Source organism: Vombatus ursinus, unplaced genomic scaffold (assembly GCF_900497805.2).
Source record: "Vombatus ursinus unplaced genomic scaffold, bare-nosed wombat genome assembly UNPS02010822.1, whole genome shotgun sequence".
NCBI lineage: Eukaryota > Metazoa > Chordata > Mammalia > Diprotodontia > Vombatidae > Vombatus > Vombatus ursinus.
The window spans coordinates 176,017-200,155 of record NW_020950600.1 but is presented as its reverse complement, the minus strand read 5'-3'; the positions used below and the strand labels follow the sequence as shown (position 1 = coordinate 200,155).

The 24,139-nt window shown below is 57.1% G+C and overlaps 3 protein-coding genes across 6 annotated transcripts in view; 2 read left to right on the top strand and 1 right to left on the bottom strand.

Annotated features, from left to right (window-relative positions):
- Nucleotides 1-795: 795 nt before the first annotated feature.
- On the top strand, nt 796-3,509 carry RAB4B (RAB4B, member RAS oncogene family). The gene is made up of 7 exons (XM_027855354.1): nt 796-863; nt 1,023-1,103; nt 1,256-1,370; nt 1,475-1,537; nt 1,622-1,776; nt 2,533-2,628; nt 2,825-3,509. Exons 1-7 carry the CDS (start codon nt 848-850, stop codon nt 2,938-2,940), a joined length of 642 nt encoding a protein of 213 aa, XP_027711155.1. The 5' UTR covers nt 796-847; the 3' UTR covers nt 2,941-3,509.
- Nucleotides 3,510-5,524: 2,015 nt separating this feature from the next.
- EGLN2 (egl-9 family hypoxia inducible factor 2) lies at nt 5,525-16,804 on the top strand. Of its 3 annotated transcripts, none has more exons than XM_027855349.1 (6): nt 5,525-5,580; nt 7,309-8,319; nt 14,585-14,704; nt 15,283-15,419; nt 15,909-15,976; nt 16,228-16,804. In XM_027855349.1, exons 2-6 carry the CDS (start codon nt 7,534-7,536, stop codon nt 16,281-16,283), a joined length of 1,167 nt encoding a protein of 388 aa, XP_027711150.1. In that variant the 5' UTR covers nt 5,525-5,580; nt 7,309-7,533; the 3' UTR covers nt 16,284-16,804. The 3 variants fall into 3 exon arrangements, with proteins under 3 accessions (XP_027711150.1, XP_027711149.1, XP_027711151.1); XM_027855348.1 differs by having other exon boundaries at nt 14,546-14,704; XM_027855350.1 differs by lacking the exons at nt 15,909-15,976; nt 16,228-16,804 and adding an exon at nt 15,774-15,902 and having other exon boundaries at nt 14,546-14,704.
- A 61-nt stretch (nt 16,805-16,865) lies between these two features.
- LOC114038301 (cytochrome P450 2F2-like) overlaps nt 16,866-24,139 on the bottom strand; it is a 10,995-nt gene continuing 3,721 nt past the window's right edge. For both annotated transcript variants that reach the window (XM_027855572.1, XM_027855573.1), the window contains exons 4-9: nt 23,195-23,355; nt 21,712-21,888; nt 21,454-21,595; nt 20,973-21,160; nt 17,401-17,542; nt 16,866-17,125 (exon numbers count right to left, since the gene is read on the bottom strand). In XM_027855572.1, the coding sequence (XP_027711373.1) occupies nt 16,944-17,125; nt 17,401-17,542; nt 20,973-21,160; nt 21,454-21,595; nt 21,712-21,888; nt 23,195-23,355 (992 nt within the window). In that variant the 3' untranslated portion in view covers nt 16,866-16,943. The remainder of the gene's footprint in view (nt 17,126-17,400; nt 17,543-20,972; nt 21,161-21,453; nt 21,596-21,711; nt 21,889-23,194; nt 23,356-24,139) is intronic.

The window sequence follows — 24,139 nt, the reverse complement described above, 5'->3', positions numbered from 1 at the left end:
CAAATGAGAACAGGCCAATCAGGTTGCGAGGCAGGGTCACCATCGCTCAATAGGAAGCCTCTTGGGGATCACCGAGCCAATCAGAAATCCCTAGGTGAGAGGCCGCTTCTCTTGGTTGCCCTCGGGTTCAGCGATGATTCGGGATCAGTAGTCACGGGGGTGGGGCGATCCTGTTGCCCTTTTCTGTGCTCTTGTCTCCGCTCCTGGTCTCATGCGCCCTCTGGGCTAGTCCTGGCCCTGTCCTCGCCTCCTTTGTATGCTTCTCGGCTAATCGCAGGTTCCGGCTTTCGAGTCCTTTCCTCTTCGCCGATCCTGGCCTTCCTCTCGATCTCTTCAATTCATCCCTGGTCTATCCCGGGCCGTGGCAGACCCCTCCTCCTGCGCTCGAAATCCCGTCCCTTTCGCGGCCCTGCTTCCTATTCCAGAGCCCGCCTCCTCCCTCCTGACCAATCGTGGGCCCAGATTCCCCCTTTCCCCATCCAAGGCCCGCCCCACTCTGGTCGCCAACCCTCCCTTGCTGGCTCTGCCAATCCACGGCGTTCCCCCTTCCCCTTTCCGTGGCCAGGACTAATCAAGCGCCAAGATCAGGGCCCTGCCCACTTTCTCCGGCCCCTTTCCGCGGGTCGCACCCCGCAGCCTCGGCTCCCCTCCCCCCTCCCCCCGCGCCGGCCTGGGAGCCAATCGCTTGCCCGAGCCGCGGCTCCGCCCCCTCCTGGAGGGGGCGTGTCCTCTGAGGCCGCAGCGAGGCCGGGGCCGCGGCGCGGAGCCGGAAGGAGGAGGCGCGGGGCCGGAGCCGGAGCCGGAGCCGGAGCCGGAGCCGCAGCCGCAGCGGCCGCCGCGGCCAGTCATGGCCGAGACGTACGGTGAGGAGGGGCCGGGCCCGGGGCCGGGGCGGGTCGGTACCCCGGGATCCCCCTCCCCCCAGCGCTGCTGTGTGACTCCGGGCTGGGCGCTGCCCTCTCTGGGCCCAGCGCGTCCCTCCATCTCCATCTCCATCCCCATCTCTGCCTCTGTCTCTGCAGATTTCCTCTTCAAGTTCCTGGTCATCGGCAGCGCGGGCACCGGCAAGTCATGCCTTCTCCACCAGTTTATCGAGAACAAGTGTAAGGACCCCCCACCTGCGTCTGTGCGGGCGGGGCCCGGCCCCGTGGTCCGACTGGTGAAGGGGCCGAGGGAGCGGGGATGCGCGGGTGTCGTGGGGGGGGGCGCGGCTTCGGTCCCCGTTCGGGCCCTGACGCCCCCTCCCCCTCCCCAGTCAAGCAGGATTCCAATCACACCATCGGCGTGGAGTTCGGCTCCAGGGTGGTCAACGTGGGGGGAAAGACGGTGAAACTGCAGATCTGGGACACGGCCGGCCAGGAGCGCTTCAGGTGTGGGGGCCCGGGGGGCTGCGGGGAGGAGCGGGGCGGGGGTCTGCGCTGGAGACCGCACCTTCGGGTGGCCAAGCTCGGGACCCACCCTCCGCTCTTTGCAGGTCAGTGACGAGAAGTTACTATCGGGGAGCGGCCGGAGCGCTGCTGGTCTATGATATTACCAGGTGGGTGACTGGGGGCCTGGCTGGGGGTCGAGCGGGAGGGGGGACAGCCACTGAATCTCTGCTGCCTCTTCTCCTGCTCCCCAGCCGGGAAACCTACAATTCCCTGACCAACTGGCTTACGGATGCGCGGACACTGGCCAGCCCCAACATCGTGGTCATCCTCTGTGGGAACAAGAAGGATTTGGACTCGGAGCGGGAGGTCACCTTCCTGGAGGCCTCCCGATTTGCCCAGGAGAACGGTGAGCTCCCAGTCAGACCTGGGTGGGTTGGGGCAGGAAGCAGCCACGGGGACATGGAGATGCCAGGAGTTCCCAGAGAGCTCCGTGGCTGGGTGATGTACTGTGTGTCAAGGTTATCCCAAGAGCTCTGTCCACTTAGGACAGTCTGTGTTCTAAGGATGCCCCGAGGGTTCTACTTCTGACACCGTGTTCCAGCATACCCCAAGGCTTCCATGGACTTGCACTGCTCTGTGTTCTAGGATATCCCAAAGACTGTCCACTTATGATAACTCTGTGTTCTGAGGATGCCCTAAGGGTTCTGTCTACCTATGACACTCTTGAGTTCTAGGATACCCAAGGGTTCTGTCCACTTATGGTACTCTTGTGTTCTAAGGCTGCCTAAGGGCTCTGTCCACTTGGGACACTTTGTGTTCTAGGATATCCCCAAAGCTCTGTCCACTTGTGATACCCTGTTTATGCTGCTCCAAGGATTCTATCCATTTCTGACATTGTGTTCTGGGCTGCCCCCAGGGCTCCATCTACCTTATGATACACTGTTCTAGGCTGCCCCAAGGGTTCTTCTGTCTTGGGGTGACATTTGGTGTTAGACGTTGCTCAGTGGGGTGTATTCCTGCATAGCACTCCGTGGTCTAAGTGCCGCATGGGTTCTGTCCCTCTCTAATACTCAATGTATTAGAGGTTGAGAGAAGGGAGAGTAGATGACATCTCTCCCACTCTGACCCTCTGGGGGTCAACTGGCTCCCCTGCTTCCTACAGAGCTGATGTTCCTGGAGACCAGCGCCTTAACAGGCGAGAATGTAGAAGAAGCTTTTCTCAAGTGTGCCCGAACCATCTTGAACAAGATCGACTCGGGTGAGGTCCCATATGGGGGCAGCCAGGGAGGGTGCTGGGGAGGCACGCAGGGCCCTCATTATCTCAGTCCGTGTACCTGTCTCTCTGCATCTCTGGTTGCTGTCAGAGTCAGCCTAAGCCTCCCAGTGGGCCTTTCTCTCTGGGTCTGTCACATCCCATGTCTGTTTCCCTCTTCCTTGTCCCTTTTCCCCTCTAGGTGAACTGGACCCAGAGAGGATGGGTTCGGGCATCCAGTATGGTGACGCCTCCTTACGGCAGCTTCGCCAGCCCCGGGGTACTCAGGCCCAGAGCAGACAGCAATGTGGCTGCTGACTTTCCTCTCTTCCTTGTGGCTTTGAGGGTTGGACATCCGCCTCCACTCTGGGATGCCAGAGAGAAGCTGTGGAATGGGGACCTGGGGACCAGCCGTATCCAACACCTTTTCCCCATTCTACTCCCTTTCTTTGCCTGGTTTGACCCACAGCCCTCCCCCTCCCATCCTGCCCCAGTTTCTCTGAGAGGGCATTAAGCACAGAGTGGGCTCCTGTACTCCAGGGGGGACTGGGAGGGACCCTTGTCTGAGCCATTGAGGGCGGAGCTAGGGGGACACGCTCCCTCCCCCCTCCCCCATCTACAACCCTGAGCCTTGGGGTGGGCTATACCTGGCTTGTCACCAACCTTATAACCTTTTTCATTATCTGAACTCTGGGACCAGGGGCTTGAGCCCCCACCAGTCTCTACCCTCCCAGAACTCCCAGGGCCCTGCTGACCCTTGTAAATGGTATTTATTAGACTGGGGGGGGCATTAAGGTGGGGAGGGGACCATCATCGAGTCTGTTTCCACATACACACGCACACACACTATATATATTGATATATAAAATGATGTTTTTTTTTTCCAACTCTGTCTCAGTTTTCTTAGTCATGGGGTCAGAAATTCAGGAAAAGGGGTGGGAACTCTAGAATGATAACTTCAGGATTTAGGGGATGGGCAGGCTCCAATAGCTGGCATGGGGACTGCCCATAGGTGAATACACATGGCCGAAGGGCCTGGCTGGGGTGGTGTGGCCTGGCCCAGGTGAGGTCTGAGGACTGTGGAGTGGGAGCCAAGGTCAGGGGTGAGGCTTGGAAGGGAGGAGCCTGGGCAAAGTACCACACCTAGGATGGGGACTGGGAAAGGGGGGAGGGGGTTGGATGGATGGGTGGGGTTATTAGGTTGAGGACTTGTGGGGGAGAGGGGAGAGGTCACAGGAACTCAGAGGGTGGAAAGAAGGTTGGGCATGCAGAGCTGGAGGTCCAGAATGGAGACTGGGATAAAGGGCATATATGAGTCGGGTGGGGGGGCAGGGTTCCCCACTACCTCCCTCATACACATGACAAATACCTTGCCTTGTCCTAGGAGAGGCCTGTCAGCCCAGGAAAGAATTCCCTGTCTGGGCTTGGGGCATGGGGAAGAGGGGCAAGTGGTAATCCTTATTCCCCTCCCTGGGGTTCCCCGAGGCCTGGGGCTCCCAGAACACATCTCAGCCCCAACTGTCCAAGCATCCAGGCCTGGGCAGTTCCTGGAAGGTTCCCAGCCCCCTTCCACCTGTTCTGGGGGTGGGGGGTGGGGAAGGAGAGTGGAATGTGTGCCTCCCTCCTGGCCCCTAGGCTGCCTGGGTCACGTACCCCATGTTCCTGTCCCTGTCCCTGTGGGATAGCCTTGCCAGGGAAGGGGGTGAGTGGAGGGCACAGGAGGGGGTATTTATAGAGTGTCCTGCAAATTCACCTTCCAGGGATAGCAGGCTGACATCCTGTCCCCCCCTCCCTCCGAGATTGCCTCAGATTTCTCTGTAGATGCAAATCTTACAAGGGCAGAGCTGTTTGCACATGAGCTCCCTGAGGGCAGGGACCCTGATTTTGCCTTTCTTGTGTCTGTGGCCTTAGCTCAAGGGCTGGCACCTAGTAGGTGCTTAATAAATGCTTGGTGACTTCTTGACCGAGGTGACTATTCCCTCGGACCCTGGGGTCCTCCCCCCACCCCCACTTCTGGTTGGTGTCCTCCCTGGGAAGGAGAGTCAGGGGCTGGGGGCCAGGAGGAACCTGGGATCCTGGGATCTAAAAATGGGGAGAGGGGCCAGAAGGATCGAGGGAGGGGGAGTGAACAAGAGGGGACACTGAGGGAGGGGTTCCCTGGGAGGAGGGGTCACTGGGGGAGTGCTTGATTGGGAGGGTCCAATGTGGCCACAGCACTACTTTGGGTCACCTTGGGCTAATCCCTTCTCTCTACCTCAGTTTCCTCATCTGTAAAATTAGGGGCTTTTGGACGACCTGACTCCTGGGCTCCTTCCAGCTCAAAATCTGGGACCCTGTGAAGGGGACACTGGAAGGGACATGGGGGACAAGGGGGGGTGAGGACGACTGTGGGGAGGAGTCACTGGGGGCAGTGAGTGGAGGGGACACTGGGGGAGGGGTCACTGGGTCAGTGAGTGGAGAGGACACTGAGGAGTCACTGGGGTAGTGAGTGGAGGGGATACTGGGGGAGGGGTCATTGGGGGGCAGTGGGTGGAGGGGACACTGGGGAGTCACTGGGGGCAGAGGCAGCAAGAGGCAGAGGGAGACGGGGGTGGCAGGGGGTGGCGGGGGGGGGGGGGGGGGGGGGGCTTGGGGGGGGGGGGGGGGGGGGGGGGGGGAAAGGGGGGGGGGGGGGCCCCGGGGGGGGGGGCCGGGGGGGGGGGAGGGGTCTCCAGCTCCCTCCCCTCCCGGGCCAGGCCCTGCCCTCCCCTCCCCCCCTCCCCCCTCCCCCGCGGCTCCTGCGCACGCGCGCACCCACCCACTCCTCCCTCTCCCCTCCCCCGCCGGCTGCTCACGGTCACGTGCAGGGGCGGGGCCCCAGGGCGGGGTCTGGGGGCGGCCGGGGGCGGGGGATGGCGCGCGGCGCTGCGCGGGGCGGCTGGCACAGGCGGCGGCGCCGGGGCCGGAGGAAAAACCCCGGTGAGTGGGGGAAAGGGGGGCGCCCGGGGCGGGGGCCGGCCCCGCGGAGGCGGGGGGCGGGTGGGGCCCTCGCGGGACCAGACGGGGCAGCCGTTGGGGGAGGTGAGGGGCGCGCGCCGCTCCCCCCAGCTCCCTACCCCCAACCGCTGCTGTGTCGGCTCAGCCCGGCGGGGAGGGGGTGGGGAAGGGGTTCTGGGAGCTGGGGGGAGGGGGGCGCTCACCCGGCCCGTCTCCCTAGCCCGACTCCCTCTCTGGACTGCCCTGGGTCCTCCCGCCACCCCCATCCCCGCTCAGGGTCCCCCTTCCTCTCCCCGCCTCCCAGTTCTGGCTCCCCCGTCTCTTCTCCCCTCGACCCCCCAGGCACCCTGCTCTTGTCCCCTCCCACCTCTGGGTCCTCCCTCTCCTCCCCCATCCACACCCCAGACCCCCTCCTCTCCCTCTTTCCCACCTCTGCGTTCTCCCTCCCCTCCCCCATCCACACCCCAGACCCCCTCCTCTCCCCCTCTCCCACCTCTGCGTTCTGTCTCCCCTCCCCCATCCGCACTCCAGGACCCTTCTCCCTCCCTTCCCTTTCTGGGTTTCTCTTTTCCTTCCTCTACCCCCAGGCTTCTCCTCCTCCCCTTCCCTTCCCACCTCTGGGTCCCCCTTCTCTTACTTCATCTTCACCTCAGACCCCTTCTTCTCCCCTCCTATTTCTGGCTCCTCCCCCCTCCATCCCCCAGTCTCCCTTCTCCCTTCCTCTTTATCCCCCTCAGGCTCCCTCTCCCCGACCTGCCCCCCAGTCTTTCTCTCGTCTTCCTTTCTCCTTCCTGAATCTCCTCTGACTCTTCCCTCACCTCCCACAGCCCCTTTCTGCCCCCTGACCTCACAGACACCCTCCAATCCCTTTGCCCTCCCTCTTCCTCCTAACTTCCCATTCCTGGGTCCCCTCTCCCCGGTATGCTGCACGAACTTGGTCTCCTCTTGCCCCCCAGGCTGCTTGCCCTCTCTCCTTGCCAATCCAAAAGCCCCCCCTCCCCTCCGCCCCCTTGGCAGGCCTGAGGCCTCCCCTTTTCCCTTCTGCCCCTCAGGCCCCAGTTCCTTCCATCCCTCTTCTGGGGGCTCTCTTGGTTCCCCAGCTTTCTTTACCAGATTCCCCAGCCCCACTTCCATCCCTGGAGCCCTCCTCTCCTGTGCCCGCTGGCCCTCCTCCTCCTCCTTCTTCCCCTTTGGCATTCTTGGATCCCCTCTCAGCCTCTCAGTGGGTCCTTCCCCCTCCCTTTCCACCTCTGCGTCCCCATTCTTGTGTGGCCCAGGCCCTGGTTCCTCTCCCCCTTCCCGGGCCTGTGTCCTGTTCTGCTCACTCCCTTCCTCACGACCCTCTCCCTCTTCCCCCTTCTATTTTGAGGATCCCCCATCACTTCCCTCCTTTACTGCCCTCCTCCAGCATTTCCTCAGCTCCCTTTCCTCTCCCTGCCCGGGGTCTTCCTTCTCTCCCCCTCTCCTTCCCCCCCCCCCCGGGCCTCCCGGTGCCCCCCCCTTGCTCCCCCTCCCGGGTCTGGCTTCCCCTTCCCCCCCTCTAATCCCTTACCGTCCCGGGATCCCCTTCCCCCATAAGCCCCCATGTTCCTCTTTGGGCCTTGAGTTGCCCCCTGCCCCCTCTGCCTCATTGTGCCTGGTCTTCCTTCCCCCAGCTGCCCTCTTCTGCCGGGCTTCTTGGATCTCACACCTCCCTGTCTTTCTCTGTAGCCCCCGTTGGTCATCTCCTCGGACCACTGCTGCCTCACAAAGGCCCAAGGACAACGGGGGATCATGTCCCAGGTTCCCCGGCTATGAGAAGAGCTGTCTGCCCAGTCCCATTCAGTCCTGTGCCAGGCTCTGCCACTGTTATCCCCAGCTGCAGTGAGAGGAGGAGGAGGCTGGCACCATGGGCCCGGGCAGTGTCCTCCATGCCTGGGGGATGAAAACGCTGCCATGGACAGCCCATGCCAGTCCGACCTCCTGAGCAGGAGTCTCCCTCAGCTGCCCACTGTGGACACCCCTGGGCACAGCCTTTCCAGGATGGGCTTGGAGAGCTACATATCCTGTCCTTCGCAGCCCTCCTTCCACCTGTCTGGTCCTTGTGAGGCTTTGGCTGGCCCCAGCAGCAGTGGGGGTGGCCCTCTGCCCCCAGGAGCCGGGATCCCCTCAGCTGCTGCCAGCCCCATGCCCGAGGGGCGCAGTGGGCAAGGGGGAGGGGAGCTGCGACCCTTACAGAGTGAGGGGGCTGCTGTGCTGATCACCAAGGAGTGCCCGCTGCTGGCTGCCCGGGGGGCCCAGCCCAAAGCCCCTAAGCGGAAGCGGGCCGAGAGTGGTGGCGACACCCCGCCCGGCAAGCGGCGCTGGGTGGAGGAGGGCAGTGAGACACCGGTGCAGAGGGAGGCCATTGTCTCTGGCGCCGAGCGGCTGGCTGTGGACTACATCGTGCCCTGCATGCAATGCTATGGCATCTGTGTGAAGGATGGCTTCCTCGGGGCAGCCTTGGGCAGCCGAGTGCTGGCGGAAGTGGAGGCCTTGAACCGAGATGGGCGCTTTCGGGATGGACAGCTTGTGAGCCAGCGGGCAATCCCCTCGCGTAGCATCCGGGGAGACCAGATTGCCTGGGTGGAGGGGCGTGAGCCGGGCTGCGAGAGCATCGGGGCCCTGATGGCCCACGTGGATGAGGTGATCCTACACTGTGCCGGGCGCCTGGGCAGCTATATCATCAATGGCCGGACCAAGGTGAGGCCCAGGCCCAGGGGAGCTTGCTGGGCCTCAGTTTCCCCCAGTGCTCCGAGGCTCTTGTCTGCTTCCTTGGCGGCCCTCAGGGGGCTTGGTGGGCACAAGGCAGGTTCTGCCTTGCCCAAGCCACCCGGGCACCATGGCCCCAGCACTTTTGTGACCCTTGTTTCTTTCCATCTCTGCACCTCAGCTTCCTCCTCTGTAAAAATTCTGAATCCCAGGATTTGGGGAGCGTGTGTGTGTGTGTGTGTGTGTGTGTGTGTGTCTGGCCCTCCCTGACTGGCTTTCTCTTTGCCCTTAGGTGTCTATTCTTCCTCTCTCTCTCTCTCTGTCTCCCTCTCTCTGCCTCAGTTTCCCCTTTCTCTCCTTCCCTCTTTCCCTTACTGCCCATCTCTCTGCCTTCTTTCCTCTCCATTTCATTCTTCTTCTTTCCTTTTTCTTTATCTTTCTTCTCGTAAGCCTGTGTTCCTCCTCCTCCTTCCCCTTTCACCATCTCTCTGTCTCCCCCCCTCTCTTCTCCCTCTCTGTGTCTCTGCCTCTCCCCCTCTCCCCTTCTCTCCCTCCAGGTCTTGTCCCTGGTATCTCTCCCTGGACAGGGGTTGGGATTATGTAACTGGGAGGGCCCAGCCCTGTCTCTTGGGAGGACCTGGCCCATGGAGCCCCTGCTGGGGAGGTAGAAGGCTCTCCCCCACCCCCACCTGGACCAGGCTCTTGAAGGCTTCTCTCTTCCTGCTCTCTCCCGTTACTTGATAGCGCCCAGCGGTCCCTCCCTTGGCCTTGCCCCAGCTAGTGGGTGGGTCCTGGCCGTCCCCACCCTCTGCCCCCTGGAGTTAGCCCAGAGCTGTGTGGCTTCAATCATTAGCTCCCAGACTGTGGACCTCCACTGTCAGGTGGAGATGACATGGCTCAGGGTGGCAGTGGCCCTCATTTGGAGTCTGCCAGTCCTGACTCCACAGTGTCAGGTGACCTTGGGTCAGTACCTTTCCCTCTTGGGGCTCAGTTTCCTCATCTGTCAGATGAACAGGTTGGACTTAGGTGCTCTTGGTGCCAAGCCTGGGAAGAACAGATGCTCATGGGGGTGTCAGGGGGCGGGGCTTCTTTTGGCCATCCCTAGGGGCTTCTTCTTGGCTTAGGTGTAAGAATACACCCTGTGGGAATGGGGGAAGGGAGAGGACAGGACAGGATAGGATGGGCCATTGGCCCCTCCCAGGCCCTCCCCTGCTCCCTGGAGACAGCATCTGTGGGCTTTTCCTGGCTTAAAAGGGCAGTAGCTGGGGGAGGGACTGAGGTAGGGGCTGGGGGTGTCCCTCAGAGCTCTCAAGAGGCAAAGATTGACCTGGTGTGGTTAGATGCTGGCTGCTCTGCCCTGTTTCTTCCTGTGAGTGTCCTGCCCATCTCCTCTCTCTCCTCCCATAAGTGTGCCCCTGTGCCCTCTGCTCACTGGTGGTCCTTGGGGCTGCCAGTGGGGGATGGGGCTGGGCCAAAGGGACCTAGGTTCCTTGGGTATTCTCTTAAGAGCTCTGAGTGGGTGGGGCCTGCCATCATTGGCCCTGGCCCTAGTCTCTGACGAATTTAGGGAATCAACCCTGGGAGGCCCTTAACTCTTTCCTTTCTGGACATTTGGCTGGCCTGGAGATGGGGGTGGCCTGGGGGAGGGGCCTTCTCACCTTGTGGCCAAGGCCCTGTCCAAGCTGCTGGGGTCAGGAGCAGGAAGTAGAGATCTCCCCAGAGCCAGGGGCCTGCCATGGAGCTGGCCCTTTCCAGGGCTGGCCCTAGTGCCAGATCTGGGACGGAAAGTGCAGGGAAGTGGTGAGCTGCTTGCCCGCAGGCATCTTACGCTTTAGTTGGGGGAGACTTTAAGAAGAGACTTATCCATACCAGAGGGTGAACAGCCAAGGGTTAGTCTCATCCCAGCGAGGTGGGACTTCCAAGTCCATCCCCATCACCTCCTTATGTGGCCCAAGAGGAAGCTGAGGCTTTGGGGCCTGTTGGAAGTAGATGAGGGTTCTGTGTGTGTGTGTGTTCATGACCGTGTATCTGCCTCCTGTCCCAATGGGTCGGGCCTTGGATCTGGCACTGTGGGGAAGGGGCAATGAGGCTGTCTCTCCTTGAAAGGTGTGAGGGGGAGGGCCCCAGACCTGAGTTTGAGCTCGGACTCTGCTGTTGATAATTAGCTGGGTGATCTTTAGCAGTCCCCTTTGGCTGGGCCTCAGTCTCTCCATTTGTAAAATGAGGGGCTTGGACTTGATGGTTTCAGAGGCCTTTTCCAGCTCTAGCGTTTGTTCTGTTAAGGCAACTTTACCTCTAAGAAAACATGTATTAATTGCCTACTGGGTGCCAGGCATGGTGCTAATCATTGGGGATGCAGAGAAAGCTAGAAGGCAGGTCGTGCTTTCTAGGAGGCTCACAGTCTCATGAGGGAGACCCCGGGGGGGTGGAGCCTGTAGAGGACGATTCCCCAGCTTCCCTAGGAGGGGCGGCTCAGCAGGCCCTGCCGGATTGCCCCCAGCTGCTTTAACTGTTGAGCCCTCAAGTGTATTTGGAGTTGCTGGTGAGGGTCTGCCTTCCCCTGGTGGGAGAGTGCCATGGGCCCAGGAAGGCTGCACAGGGATGGGAACCCCTCTGGTTGTTTGGGCCTGAGGAAGGAAGGGTAGAGGAAGCACCTGGTTGAGAGCCCTGTGGGAAGAATGAGCTTGACTTGTTGTCTGGGAAAGAGCTCTGAGTTTAAGTCTTGTTCTGCCATTGAGGCTGGGGGGGGCCTCAGGCCCTGGGTCCCAATTTGTACTGGCCTCAGTAGCTCCCGTTTGTGGGGGTGCAATGGAAGCAGAGTTTCTTTATGGAGAGGGCTAGAGGTCATGAAGACCTGGTTTCAGGTCCCACCTTTAACTCTATGCAACTAGCTTGAAGGAGGGAATTCTGAAGGTGGCAGACTGGAAAGTTCTTCCAAAGTGGGCAGCAGCTCTGCGCTCTCTGGTGCGGGCATCTTCCCCAAATGGCACGTGGGGAAACTGAGAGATGGTGTGATTTGCCCATGGCCTTGGAGTTGGCGAGCACCTGGGGATGGCGGCCATTGGTAGCTGCCATGTTATGGGGCCAGGTCTGCCTCTGACACTCAGCAGCTAGCCTTGGGCTCCCCTTCCCTTGCCTTTCTCCTGCATTGGGTTAGATGGCCTCCAAAGAGCTCCCTTCTAGGCTGTGACCCCGTTCCTGTCAGGATCAGGAGGCGTCGTGGGGTGAACCCCTTTAGGGCAGAGAGAACGTATCCTCATTGAGGAGGGAGATCGAAGTCAAGTGTGTCAAGCCCCTGCCAACTTTGGAGATTCTGTGCTGGAGGTGGTAGGGCCCCAGGTGCCAGGGAACTGAAGAGGCAGTGAACTGGGCAATGCCAGGGAGAGAGGTCAAAGCAGGGCCGGGGGAGGGAGGAAGTGTTCTCTAGAGGGCCCAGGAGCCAGTGTGGTGAGTGACTGTGCAGTGGGGACAGCTAGGCTCTCCATTGTAGCTACCCCCAGGCCCCAAGGTTGTCAGTGCGTTTGGCACATAGTGTGGCTGGGTGCCTAGGGCCATGAGGTGGGCACAGTCCAGTTGCTGAGCCTGGCTGGAGCTGATGCCAGGGGCTGAAAGAGGGCATTTCCCTAGTTCCTTTATCCTTTTCTGGATTCACCATCAACTTAATCTTCACCGTCTCGTCTGTGCCACCTCCCAAACACCCCCATTTGATGTTCAAGGAAACTAAACTGGCCCAGTGGTTAGAGTCCTGGATCTGGTGTTATGAAGACCTGAGTTCTAATGTCACCTGAGACACTACCCCCCCCCCTTTTTTTTGGCAATTGGGGTTAAGTGACTTGCCCAGGGTCACACAGTTAGTGTCACCACCTAGCTGCCCCTCTGAGACACTACTTGTAGCGCCCCTGGCAAGTCACTTTAACCTTTCTCAGCCTCAGTTTTCCTCCTCTGTAAAATGAGGATAATGCCTGCTTCCCAAGGTGGTTGTCAGGATCAGATGAGGTAATGGTTGTCGAGTGCTTTGCAAACCTCAAGCAGTGCTGCCTATTATTAAGAAATCCAGGAGGCAGGCAAAGTGGGAGTGGGGACGGACAGACAGGCATCTCAGAACTTGGCCTTTGATTGGGAACTGCTGTGTAACAGGGAAATGGAGATTTGGCAGATGCACAGTGAACCAAGCCGTCAAGCAACAAGCATTTATTAATTACCTACTGTGTACCAGGCACTATGCTAGGCATCAGGGATACAAATCCAAGTGTGCAATGAGGACCGAAGTCAGAAAAGTGTCCGTGGGGATGGGAAGAGATGACATTCTCAATCAGACCATCTCTTAGACCAGGCAGTTATGGGCCAGGAGAGGACAGCTGTAGCGTGCTGCTGGCTGGGGGATGTTCGAGGCTTGCCTGAGCTCTGTGAGTGGGTTGCTGGGAAACAGACTTGGCAGCAGGAGCGGTGGGAAGGTCAGTGGGATGGCGCTGGTGTTCTGCAGGGTTTGGGGGGTGGCATTCTGGGATTGAAGACAGTGTTCTGCAGGGTCTGAGGGGTGGCATTCTGGGATTGAAGACGCAGGAGGGCTGTGAGGGTAGGGCCTTCTGTTCTGTCTTTGGTCATGCCAATGCCTAGGCCAGAATCACCTCGTGTGGAACTATTGGGAAGTGTTTGTGGAGTCAAATGGGGGCCCTCATCCAGCTGACAGCCCTCCCCCATCCGAGTCTGGTCAGCACTGGTCACAATGGCACCACAGCCCCCTGTCCCTCTTCAGCATCCCCTAAGGATAGCTGAACCACCCGTGGGCTGAGTCCACACCTCTCAAGTCAGGAAGTCATTCTGGGTGGTTGCCCTCTGTTATTGCGGTCAACTGGGAGCTGTAGTTTGTCTTAGACCAAGCTTTCCTGGGTTAAAAATAGCCACATTTGTATAGGGCTTTACGGATTTATCTCATTTGACCCTCCAATACTGTTAGCTTAATTTATTGTTAGGTTCAGTTTACAGATGAAGAAACAGAGGCAGGCAGAAATTTAAGTGACTTGCTTAGGATCACACAATTCATAAGGATTTGAGCTCAGGTCAGTCCAGGGCTCTGTCCACTGGGCCACCGTGCTTCCTAGGCTTCTTCAAAAAATGTCTCGTTTTTATATCACTTTCAGAATACAATCTTTCTTTCTCCAGAGAGCTGCCCCTTGTAACAGTTAAGAAGTAGGGACAGCTTGGCACAGCTAACCCTTAACAACCCCATGAGCTGTGTTTCCTACCTACAGTCCCTCTCTCTGAAAAGGGCTTGGGCTCATTCATCTCCAGGGCCAGGTGTGGTCTTTATAATCCGAGTTCTTTCCATTTCCATCAACAAAAGGTAAGAGCTCCGGAGAAAACTGCCCTGGCAGCCAGGGCCAGGGCCACCTTCTAGGCTGCTCTGTCAGCCTGACATGGATGGAAAGGGCAGGCCTGCTTTTGTGGAGGGATATCACAGGCCCTGCACCCATTCTAATCCCTACCCATTTTTGTGGAGTCACTTCACCTGAGTCTTCAGGCTACTCTGAATTCTTCCTGTCCCACCATTTCTTCATCTTAATCTAAGAATCACATTTTTTTTTTTGATTAGGCAGTTGGGGTTAAGTGACTTGCCCAGGGTCGCACAGCTAGTAAGTGTCAAGTGTTTGGTCTGAGGCTGGATTTGAACTCAGGTTCTCCTGACTTCAGGGCCTGTACTCAATCCATTGCACCACCTAGCTGCCTGAAGAATCCCATTTTCTGAAAGGAAGGTATATAGCGAATGGATCCGTGGACCTGGTGATGGGAGAACCTGAGTTCAAATCCACCTCAAGCACTTACTACTTGTGTGACCCTGGGGAAAGTCCCTTAACCTCAGTCTGCCTCAGTTTCCTCATCTGTAAAGTGGAGTCATACCAGCACCTACCTCCCAGAGTTGTGTGGATCCAGTGACGTTTGTGAAGCACCTGGCCAGCCTTAAAGTGCTGTATAAACAGCAGTAGCCTACAACATTGCATTGCTTTCATACTCCCTGGGAGACAGGTACCCCTTCATCCTTCCAGTTTTTTGCCTCCAGCAGGGCTGAAAATGTATTTTATGTTTGGGGCCTCTCCCTCCGCCCTTGACCTGCTTTGTTTTCTTAGGGCTCATCAGGCCCCAGGCACTGGCCAGCACGGCCAGGGCCCCAGTTTCTTCTCCAGTCTTGTGTTTAACTTGTCTGGTTTTCTTGGGGGAGGAGCGTCCTGACGGCCCCGCCCCTCTGTGCCTCCCGCAGGCCATGGTGGCTTGTTACCCTGGTAACGGGCTGGGCTATGTTCGGCACGTGGACAACCCCCACGGGGATGGGCGCTGCATCACCTGTATCTATTACCTGAACCGGAACTGGGACATAAAGGTAGGGTCCCCGAGGGGGAAGCGGGGTGCATGCGTGTGGGGGTGCCCTTGGAAGGGTGTGCCTGCAGCTAGCTGTGCTTTAGTTCATCACCCCTCTGTGTGAGGATGGTGCCGTCCTCCCCATCTTTTCCATGCTCCCCTACCCAGTGCATGGAATGGTGCGGTCCACCGGCTGTCCTCCCTCGCGTACCTGGAATGGCGAGTTCTGTTCTTCCTTCACCCTTCCCTTGGCAGCTTCCATTCCTCCCCCACCCCATATACGGAATGGTGCAGTCCGCCTCGCCTGGTCTGTAATAAACATCCCCCCTTCCCCCCACTTCCTGTCTTTGGTGGCTTCCTGGACATCTCTATGGCAACGGGTTTGGGATAGCATCCCTCCTCTTGTGCAGATGAGGGAGGCGGGGCTGTAAACGGCCCTCAACCTCGGGGTTATGCGCCCCCTGGTGGGAAACCCTGGAGCCTGGAAACCTCCCTGAGCGTCCTCCGCCCCCTAGTGGGAAGCCCCCAGGGGTGCAGAGGCTGGAGGTGGGGCCAGTTTCGCTCTGACGTCTGACTTGGCTAGCTTGTTCCCGGGCACAGATCCACGGTGGCTTGCTGCAGATCTTCCCCGAGGGTCGGCCTGTGGTGGCCAACATCGAGCCTCTGTTTGATCGGCTGCTGATCTTCTGGTCGGACCGCAGGAATCCCCACGAAGTGAAGCCAGCATACGCCACCAGGTGCGCCCTTGCCCACACTCCTCCCTTACCTCCGGGGACCGCTGAGGCAGCTGCTTGGGCCTGGGCAAGTCCAGCAACCCGCCTGGACCCCTGCTTCTCCAGGGGGAAGGGCTTCTGACATTTACTTGTGGCCTCCAGTGCACAAAGTAAAATGGGCAGAGTTCCGAGGGAAACCTGTTATGTCTCAGTCCAGCTGTGCCCAGACCCCCCTGGAATTCCCCACCGACTCTGAGCCCTGGGTTTGAATCCTGGCTCTGACTCTTAGTACTTGTGTGGCGTCAGGCCAATCACTCCCTCCCTGGGCCTCAGTTTACTCATTTCCTAGATGACTTCTGAGTTCTTTTTTATCTCTAGATCTAGGCTTGGTCCATAACAGCTCGAGTGTGGGTTTGGGGGTTCATCCCTGCTGTGGGGATGGGAGCTCAGCACCCCCTTGGGTCCTGTTTAGACCCCAGAGGGTCATGAGGTGGGCATTCTTTGTGTGCCCAGGTACGCCATCACTGTCTGGTATTTTGATGCCAAGGAACGGGCTGCAGCCAAGGACAAATATCAACTAGGTACCTGCTTCCTGGTCCTCCCTCTCACTGTCCTCTGCCTTCTGGGGCTCCCCAGCTCCATGGCCCCCTCCTCCCATCCTCCTCTCTCCCCCAGCCTGCCCACCAAGTCTCTCCTTCAGTTGGTGGCCATTCCGTTTCCCTCCAGCCTCCTGGCCCCCTCCTCTACCACATCCTCCCTCCCTTCCCCGGGATCAGTCACGTGACTCATTCTTGACCTCCAGTTAATTCAGTGTCTTTCTGTGTCTCTGTAGCATCAGGCCAGAAGGGCATTCAGGTGCCAGTGTCCCAGCCAGGCCAGCCTACCTAGTGGAGAGCACTTGGAACCAGCCAGATGGTCCCCCACCCTGTGCTGCTCTGCTGGCTGCCGGGCTGGGCCGTCCCGGACACCGTGGCCGTTCTCTCTACTGCTGCTTCTGCCTTTGCCTGCCTGCCTTCCCCCTCCCCATGTGGGTGGAGGGGTTACTGCCAGTCCTGGCGCAGCGGGAGCTGGGCAGGGACAGGCAGCATCCCGTGCACGTGGCCCTTCCCCCAGCTCCGTAAGGAGTGAGCCTCCCATGGACTCGACCCACAGTGGGCCCCCCTGGCACTGTCCCCTCTAACCAGGATACAAGATTGGAATTATTGGGGGTGGGGAGGGTCATGGCCTCTTGCTGGCAGGGGGGATGGGTGGGACTCCTGCCCCCTTCCTCCAGCCTGGAATGTGAAGTGCCCCCCCACCTTGGCCCTGGCCTCCTCTGGACTGAGCCTCCTGTGGGGGTAGGGGTGCTCAGTGGAGCGTCGGCTGCAGACTGGCCGCCCGCCCCCAAATAAAGTTTACCTCAGAGCCGGGCCTGTGTTCTGCCTGTTGTCCGCCCACCCACCCCAATGAGCAGGGCACACACACACACAATGCCTTTGAGGGGGGGTTTATTCGACAAAAGACACAGTGGGGGTGGGAGGGATCGCAGGTGACCCCTTGGGCAGGAGCTCAGCGGGCCAGCACGCGGAGCTCATACGCTGGGGGCACGTTGCCCAGGCCTGTGCACTGAGGAGTCAGGTCTATGTCCTCAGGCTTCTCCATTGGGCACAGTTTGAAGCGCTGGAGGATGGTGGTGAGGAAGAGGAAGATTTCCATTCGGGCCAGGCTCGCCCCTAGGCACATGCGCTTCCCTGTGGGTGGGCAGAGGCTGTCAGTGGCCCTGGGGCCTGGCCATGGAGCTGGTGCCCAGGTTGCTTTAGCTGCCAGGGTGGATCTCAGGTCGGGTAGTGCTAGTGTCCCTCACATCTTCCTGGGAGCCCGTGTAAAGCTTCCCACTTTGTGAAGTGGGGTCTGAGGGGCCAGGGGTTGGTCCCGGGCTCCCTTTCCTTCTGACTCAAATTCAGCATTTCTCTACTCCCCAGATTCTCTCCACCACCTCTGTAACCATGCCCTGGATGGTCCTTACCTGGAGCAAAGGGCATGAAAGCCTTGTTTGGTCGGAAGGCCCCTTTATCATCCAGAAAGTTGGTTGGGTCAAAGCATTGTGGGTCCTTGAACTGGATTGAGTCCCGGTGTGCGGACACCAAGAGTGGGATGACGTGGGTGCCCTAATGGGAGTGGGAAGACAGTTAGTGCCAGCCTATCTGGGGCCTGTTGCTAGAGGGCAGAGCTGGCAGGTGGGCTGTGCTCTGTCCAGCAGCCTTGGGACTGGCTTAGGAGCCAGGGGAAAACCATGAAACCTGTCCTGGGCCCTTGCTGCAACAGGGCAATCCTTGTGCACCCCTCAGGTGGTGTCACCTTCCCTTTCACCCCTCCCCCAGTCTCCTGTGGTGACACCGTCCCTTCCACGCTGCCAATGACCTTGGCTGCCATCGAAAAAATCTTCCCCTCCTCTTCATCTCCTATCAGATGCCTTCCCCCACCATTGACTCTACCTACCTCTGCCCCTTCTTCATGCACCCTTGGTTCCATTCCGTCTTCTTACCAATGACCACCACTTTCTAATCTTGCATCTCCTGCCTACAAACACTCCCGTATCTCCCACATCCCCCTAGACCATCCTCACTGGCTATCATACTTTTCCTCTTTGTGGCTAAACTCCAGGAGAAAGCTGTCTGTTCTAGGTGCCATCTGTTCTAGGGCCCGTCCCTTCTCCATTCTAAACCTTTTTCAGTCAGACTTTCGACTGTCATCCTCCTGGAACTGCATTCCAGAGTCGTCATCCGCCATCTCTTAATTGTCCAACGCAGTGACCTTTCCTCTGGTGCCTTTGTCATTGCCTGCCCTCCTCTCTCATAGATTCTTCTCCCCTGGTTTCCCTCGTGTGTCTGACTCCTCCCCAGTCTCCTTTGCTGGATCCTCATCCAGAGCACATCCACTAACAGTCAGTGTCCCACAGGGCTCCCTCCTTTTCTCCCTCCATACCACTTCCCTGGGGGATCTCATCTGCTCTCATGGATTCAGTTCCCATCCTATGCTGCTGATTCCCAAATCGACTTAGCCAGCCCCTAAACTCTTTTTTTACATTAACCTTTTTACATTAGAGATTTGTATCTCTAACTGCCTTCTGGACATTTCCAACTGGATGCCCCGTAGGCATCTCAAACTCAACATGTCCAAAACAGAACTGATGATAATAGCTAACACCGATACAGTGCTTTGAGGTTTTCAAAGCGTTTGACACTAATTATCTCATTGGATTCTCACCACAATCTCACAAATGCTATTTGCCACCGTTTTACAGATGAGGGATCTGAGGCAGGCAGAATGACTTAGGTTAACTTTTCCAAGGTCACAGATCCTGTGTCTGAGGCTGGATTTGAGCTCAGGCCTTGGTGACTCCAGGCCCAAAACTATCCAAATTTTACTATTATTGTTGAGGTCATCACCATCCTCCCAGTCTCCCAGTGCCATCTTCAACTCTTCACCTAAACTCACTTAGTGTTATTTAACGTGTTCCCAAAGTTGTATCTCTACCTTCACACCATTTCCTGTCTATCCTTCTGCGGACCGTCTCCAGTTGTCCTGCTCTATATCTGGCCACTGGACCCAGATGGCTCCGGAGGAGAAAGTGAGGCTGGTGACTTTGCACAGCCCTCCCTCACTGAAATCCAGTTCACTTGCAAGTCATGGCATCTCCTTCCTGGTGTCACAGTACTCTTCAAGAATGAAGGACAAACAACAGTATCTATCTGTCTGTCTATCAATCATCTATCTATCAATCATCTGTCTATCTATGTATGTATCTATCTATCTGTCCTCTCTCTGCAAGATAGCAGTCAACAAGCAAAGTGGTGCAGAAAAGTCCTCTTGCAGAAAGTGGGATTTGAGCTGAATCTTGAAGGCTGGGACGTCAGGTAGAGGAGAGAGCGTCCTAGGGAAGAGGGCCAGCCAGGGATGATGACCACCACTCTTCCTAATCTTCAGTCTCCTTTTCCACTGCCTACCAAGGCTCCATGTATTTAGTGAAAAGTCAGGAGGGAGATGGTAGTGTCGTGTTCGAGGGGCAGCTGGTGTTGCTGGTGAAGAGGGGTGAATTTGGGCTTTAAAAGCCGGAAAGAAAAGACTTGTTAATTGATTCTGGAGGTGATAGGGAGCTAGTGTAGTTTATTGAGCAAGAGGTGGTGGTGACGTGGTCAGACCTATGCGTTAGGAAAATCACTTTGGCGAGGAAGGGGCAACCGATGGAAAGGCTAATGCAATGGTGCAGTTGAGAGGTGATGAGGGGCTCCACCAGGGGGGTTGGCTGTGTGAGTACGAGTGGAGAAATGTGAAGGTAGAAATAACAAGACAGTAATGGATTGAAGTGTTGAGGTGTTGAGCCTGGGAGGATAGGTGGTGTTCTTGACCATAATAGCTAAGTTCAGAAGAGGGAAGGGTTTGGGGGGAAAGAATCAGTTGGGTTTTGGACTGCCAAGAGGCAGATTAGCTCAGTAAAGAGGTTAGGGTTGGATATGGAGCCATGAAAATTATCTGCATAGAGAAGATACTGGGTCCACAGAAACTGGCAAGATCACTAGGTGAAGTAGTATTGAGGGAAGAGAGAGGGCTCAAGACAGAGCCCTGAAGGACACCGAGGGTCAGAGGGTATGACCTGCAGGAGGACCCAGCCAAGGAGACTGAGAAGCAGTGGTCAGGGAGGGAGGAGAGAAAGAAGGGTGTTCTGAAAACCTAGAGAGAACAGAGTACCCGGGAGGAGAGGGTGATCCACAGCCTCACAGGCTGCACAGAAGTCAAGAGAATGAGGCTTGAGAAAAGGCTATTGCATTTGGCCATTGAGAAACCAGTGGTGGTTTTGGAGAGAGCAGTTTTACTGCATGTTGAAGTCAGAAGCCAGATGGCAGAGGGTTTCTGTCCCTCTGCCTGGAAGGCTGTCCCTCCTCAGCTCTGCCCCTGGCTTTGGCTTCCTTCAACGTTCTGATCAACTTGGGCAGGAGGCTGCCTTTTCTGCTTCTTATCCTGTCCCCCTCTCCTGCTGCTAGTGCCTTTCCCCTGGGGTGAAACCTCATCTACAGCGCGTGCGTGCGTGCGTGCGTGCGTGTGTGATGTGTCTATATAGATCTACCAGTATCTATCTTGCCTACCTACCTACTTACCTCTCTATCCATCTATGTATGTATGTATGTATGTATGTATCTGTCTGTCCCTATCCTACCTACTTACTTGTCTGTCTTTCTGTCCATCTATCCTGCCTGCCTACCTGCCTACTTACCTGCCTGTCTCCCTTTTTCTATCTGTCTCTCTTGTCTCTCTCTCTCTATCTTGTCTACCTACCTGCCCACTTACCTGTCTCTGTTTCTCTGTCTTCACATGGTTGATTGCATATTGTCTCCCCAATTAGGCTGGGAGACTTCACTTTTGTTTTTTGGTTTTTTTTTAAATAGCCCCAGCATTTGGCACAGTGCCTGGCACATAATGAGAGCTTAATATGTGATTGTTGGCTGGCTGCAATCCCAGGACACTAGGTTCCTCCTCCTCCTCCCTGTCCTACTGGGTCTCCCCGGCCCTCCATAGACAGGGTGGATCCAAACTGGGCACCTTGGGCAGGAAGTAACCACGAAAATGGGTGTCCTGCGTGGTGGCCCGGGGCAGGCCCATGGGTAGGACGCTGATGAGTCTCTGGATCTCGTGCAGGACTGCGTTGGTGTAGGGCAGGTTTTCTCTGTCGTCCAGGCGAGGGGCCCTGTCCCGCCCCACCACACGGTCTATCTCTTCATGGGCTTTTTCTGGGGAAGCAGAGGGAGGGAGAAAGGAGGGTTCTGAGGAGACTGTCTGTCTTATTCCTGCTCACAGGACCCTACATCTCACCCTGGAAGGTCCCTCAGAGGCCATTCAGTCCAACCCCTTTGTTTTACATATAAGGAAACCGAGGCCTAGAGAAATGAAGTGGCCTGGGACCACTCAGGTGCCGAAGGCCAGGGATCTGAGCTTTTCCAGCACGCCTTCCCATGGTGCCATGGCCCCCAGGGAAGCCTCCCTCCTCCAGATGGGGGGACTCATGGAGATGAAGGGCACCCACTTGTTACTTCAGGATACTTGAGTAAGATCAGCAGTCCATAGCGAAGGGTGGTACTTGTGGTCTCGGTGCCCCCAAAGAATAGATTGTGGGTCGTCATCACTAGCGTATCCATGTAGAAGTGACTCCAGGGGTCCTGCTTTTCCTGTGGCAGAGCAAGGCGGCTGCTGCTTGGGGCAGGAGGGGCTGTCTGGGGGTACGGGGAGGTGGCGAGATCAGGCACAGGGCAGGGGAGGGATGGGCGTGGGGAAGGGACCCAACCTTGTCTATCTGATCTAGGAAACAGTCAATGAAGTCCCGAGGCTCTCTTGGCTTCCTACTCTTCTGGTGTTTCCAAATCTGATCATAGATGAAGGCCCGTAGCAACTCAAAGTTGTGGAAAATTCGCTGGTGGGGACCAGGAACCCAGTCCATGACAGAGGGGAACATGTTGTACATCTGGGGTGAGGGACAGAAAGAAGAGGCTCACGTGAGGGGGGGAGAACACTGCACGACTATCTGCTGGCCACGAGGCAGCCACATGGTGACGTGGAGTCAGGAAGAGCTGGGTTCAGATTCTGCCTCAAACACTAGCTGTATGACATTGGGCAAGTCACTTAACCCAAGCCTCAGCTTTCTCTTCTTTAAAATGGGGATGACAACAGGGTTGTTGGAAGAATCAAATGTGATAACATTGGTAAGGTGCTTTGCAAGCCTGAAGGGACTATACAAATACATGCTGTTGTTACTGTGGTTCAGTAACGATGACCCCATTTGGGGTTTTCTTGGCAGAGATGCTGGGGTGGTTTGGCCATTTCCTTCTCCAGCTCATTTTACAGATGAGGAAACTGAGGCAAACAGGGTGAAATGACTTGCCCAGGCTCACACAGCTAGTAAGTGTCTGAGGCCACATTTGAAATCTTCCTGACCCCAGGCACAGTGCTCCACGCATTGTGGTGCCACCTAGTGGTCACGGCTGTTATTATTACTGCCTCATACAGTCTTAGATTTTGCAGAGGAAAACAAGGAAGCCCCGAGAAGGGGACTTTTTATCATGTTTTAAAGCTTACAAAACACTTTACATAGATGATCTCATTTGGACCTCACAAAACCCTTGTGAGGTGGGCACTACTGCTAGAATTACCTCCATTTTGTGAATGAGGAAGCTGAGAGGTTAAGTGACTTGCCCAAGGTGACACAGCTACCAAGTAAGAGAGCCAGGATTAGAGCCCAGGTCTCTAGAGCTCAGCCCTGTGCTCCACTTTCCCCAGTTCAGGGTCTTTCTCTTGTTCCTGAAGCCCACAGGATCCCCATCTTTACATCTTAGCTTGGCATTCAATGCCTCATTGGTTCTGGCCTTCTATGATCTCTATGGGCTACGTGACTTTGGGCAAGTCTCTTTTCTAAGTTGGACTCCATCTCCGAGAAGCCTTCTAGGTCTTAAACTTAAGGCTGCCATGACTCTAGATGCCTTATTCTCCAACCAAACCGGTTTTGTCCCTACCTCCTTTTTTTCTCCATTCATCTTCCCCTTCTCCTAGTTACCCTTTGTGTCCTCCCCCCTCGATCTCCCTGTCCTTCCAGCTGGGGTCCCCTTCCTAAGACGCCCTTTAGGTTTGGATCTCCAGAAATGCTACCTCACCATAAGTGTCCAACCCCCAGCCCTGGCTTCTCCCCTGATTTAGAGAGGTGAAGTCTTTCCTAGGTGAAGTCCCCATCAGAGGCTGAGCCCGCCGTGGGAGGGCCCAGGCATGGAGGCCCTCACCTGGCCCCACTGGGAACTCATTAGCTTAAAGTTGTCATTCAGCAGATCGAGCAGCGTTTTGAAATCAGGGTCCTCATAGCCGTAGCGTTGTCCAAACACCACCGCGCAGATGACATTGGACACAGCATTGCATAGGAGCTGTTGGGGGTTAAATGGGGCATCTGGAGAAAACAGAGAATTAAGCCTGAGAGTCAGACCCAGGGCCACCCTGGGGAAGGGACCTTCCTGTCAGTCTCTCCTCCCATGTCTCCGGTCCCTGTATCCCTGTCCACTCTCCTCTGGCCCCGTTCACCTGGGTCTCTCTGCCTCTCTCCCACCACCGCTTCCCTCCCAATGTCTCTGTCTTTGTCCTCCTCTTGCGTTTTTGCTCCCAGCATCTCTTCTGTCCATTTGTGGTTTCACCTGTGGCTCTGCTAGCCCACCCCCTTGTTCTTCTCTGTCTCTTCCCCCCAAGTCTGTCTCTGCTTTTACCCCCGTGTCTCTCTCTTTCTCCATCTCTGGGTATCTCTGCCCTTCCCTCCCAGTCTGTGTCTCTGTCCACCCCAATGTCTCTCTATCTCTGGGTATCTCTGCCTTTCCCTTCCTAGTCTGTGTCTCTGCCCCTACCCCTGTGTCTCTGCTTTAGGATATCTCTGCCCCTACCCCAATGTCTTTCTCTTTATCTCTGGGTTATCTCTGCCCTTCCCTTCCCAGACTGTGTCTCTGCCCACCCCAGTGTCTCTATTTCTAGATATCTCTGCCCTTCTCCTCTCAGTCTGTGTCTCTGGCCCCACTCCTGTGTCTCCCTTTCTCTATCTCTGGATATCTCCGCCCCCACCCCTGTGTCTCTCCTTTTCTTTATCTCTGGGTGTCTCTGCTTTAGGGTATCTCTGCCCCCACCCCAGTGCCTTCCTCTCTCTCTCTGGATGTCTCTGCCCTTCCTTTCCCAGTCTGTGTCTCTGGCCC

Coding starts and splice junctions, on each gene's coding strand:
- RAB4B (XM_027855354.1), top strand. Junction 1,104..1,255: donor CCAGTTTATCGAGAACAAGT/GTAAGGACCCCC, acceptor CCCCCTCCCCAG/TCAAGCAGGATTCCAATCAC. Junction 1,371..1,474: donor GCCGGCCAGGAGCGCTTCAG/GTGTGGGGGCCC, acceptor CGCTCTTTGCAG/GTCAGTGACGAGAAGTTACT.
- EGLN2 (XM_027855348.1), top strand. CDS start 7,534: ATGGACAGCCCATGCCAGTCCGACCTCCTGAGCAGGAGTCTCCCTCAG. Junction 15,420..15,908: donor AAGCCAGCATACGCCACCAG/GTGCGCCCTTGC, acceptor TTGTGTGCCCAG/GTACGCCATCACTGTCTGGT. Junction 15,977..16,227: donor CAAGGACAAATATCAACTAG/GTACCTGCTTCC, acceptor GTGTCTCTGTAG/CATCAGGCCAGAAGGGCATT.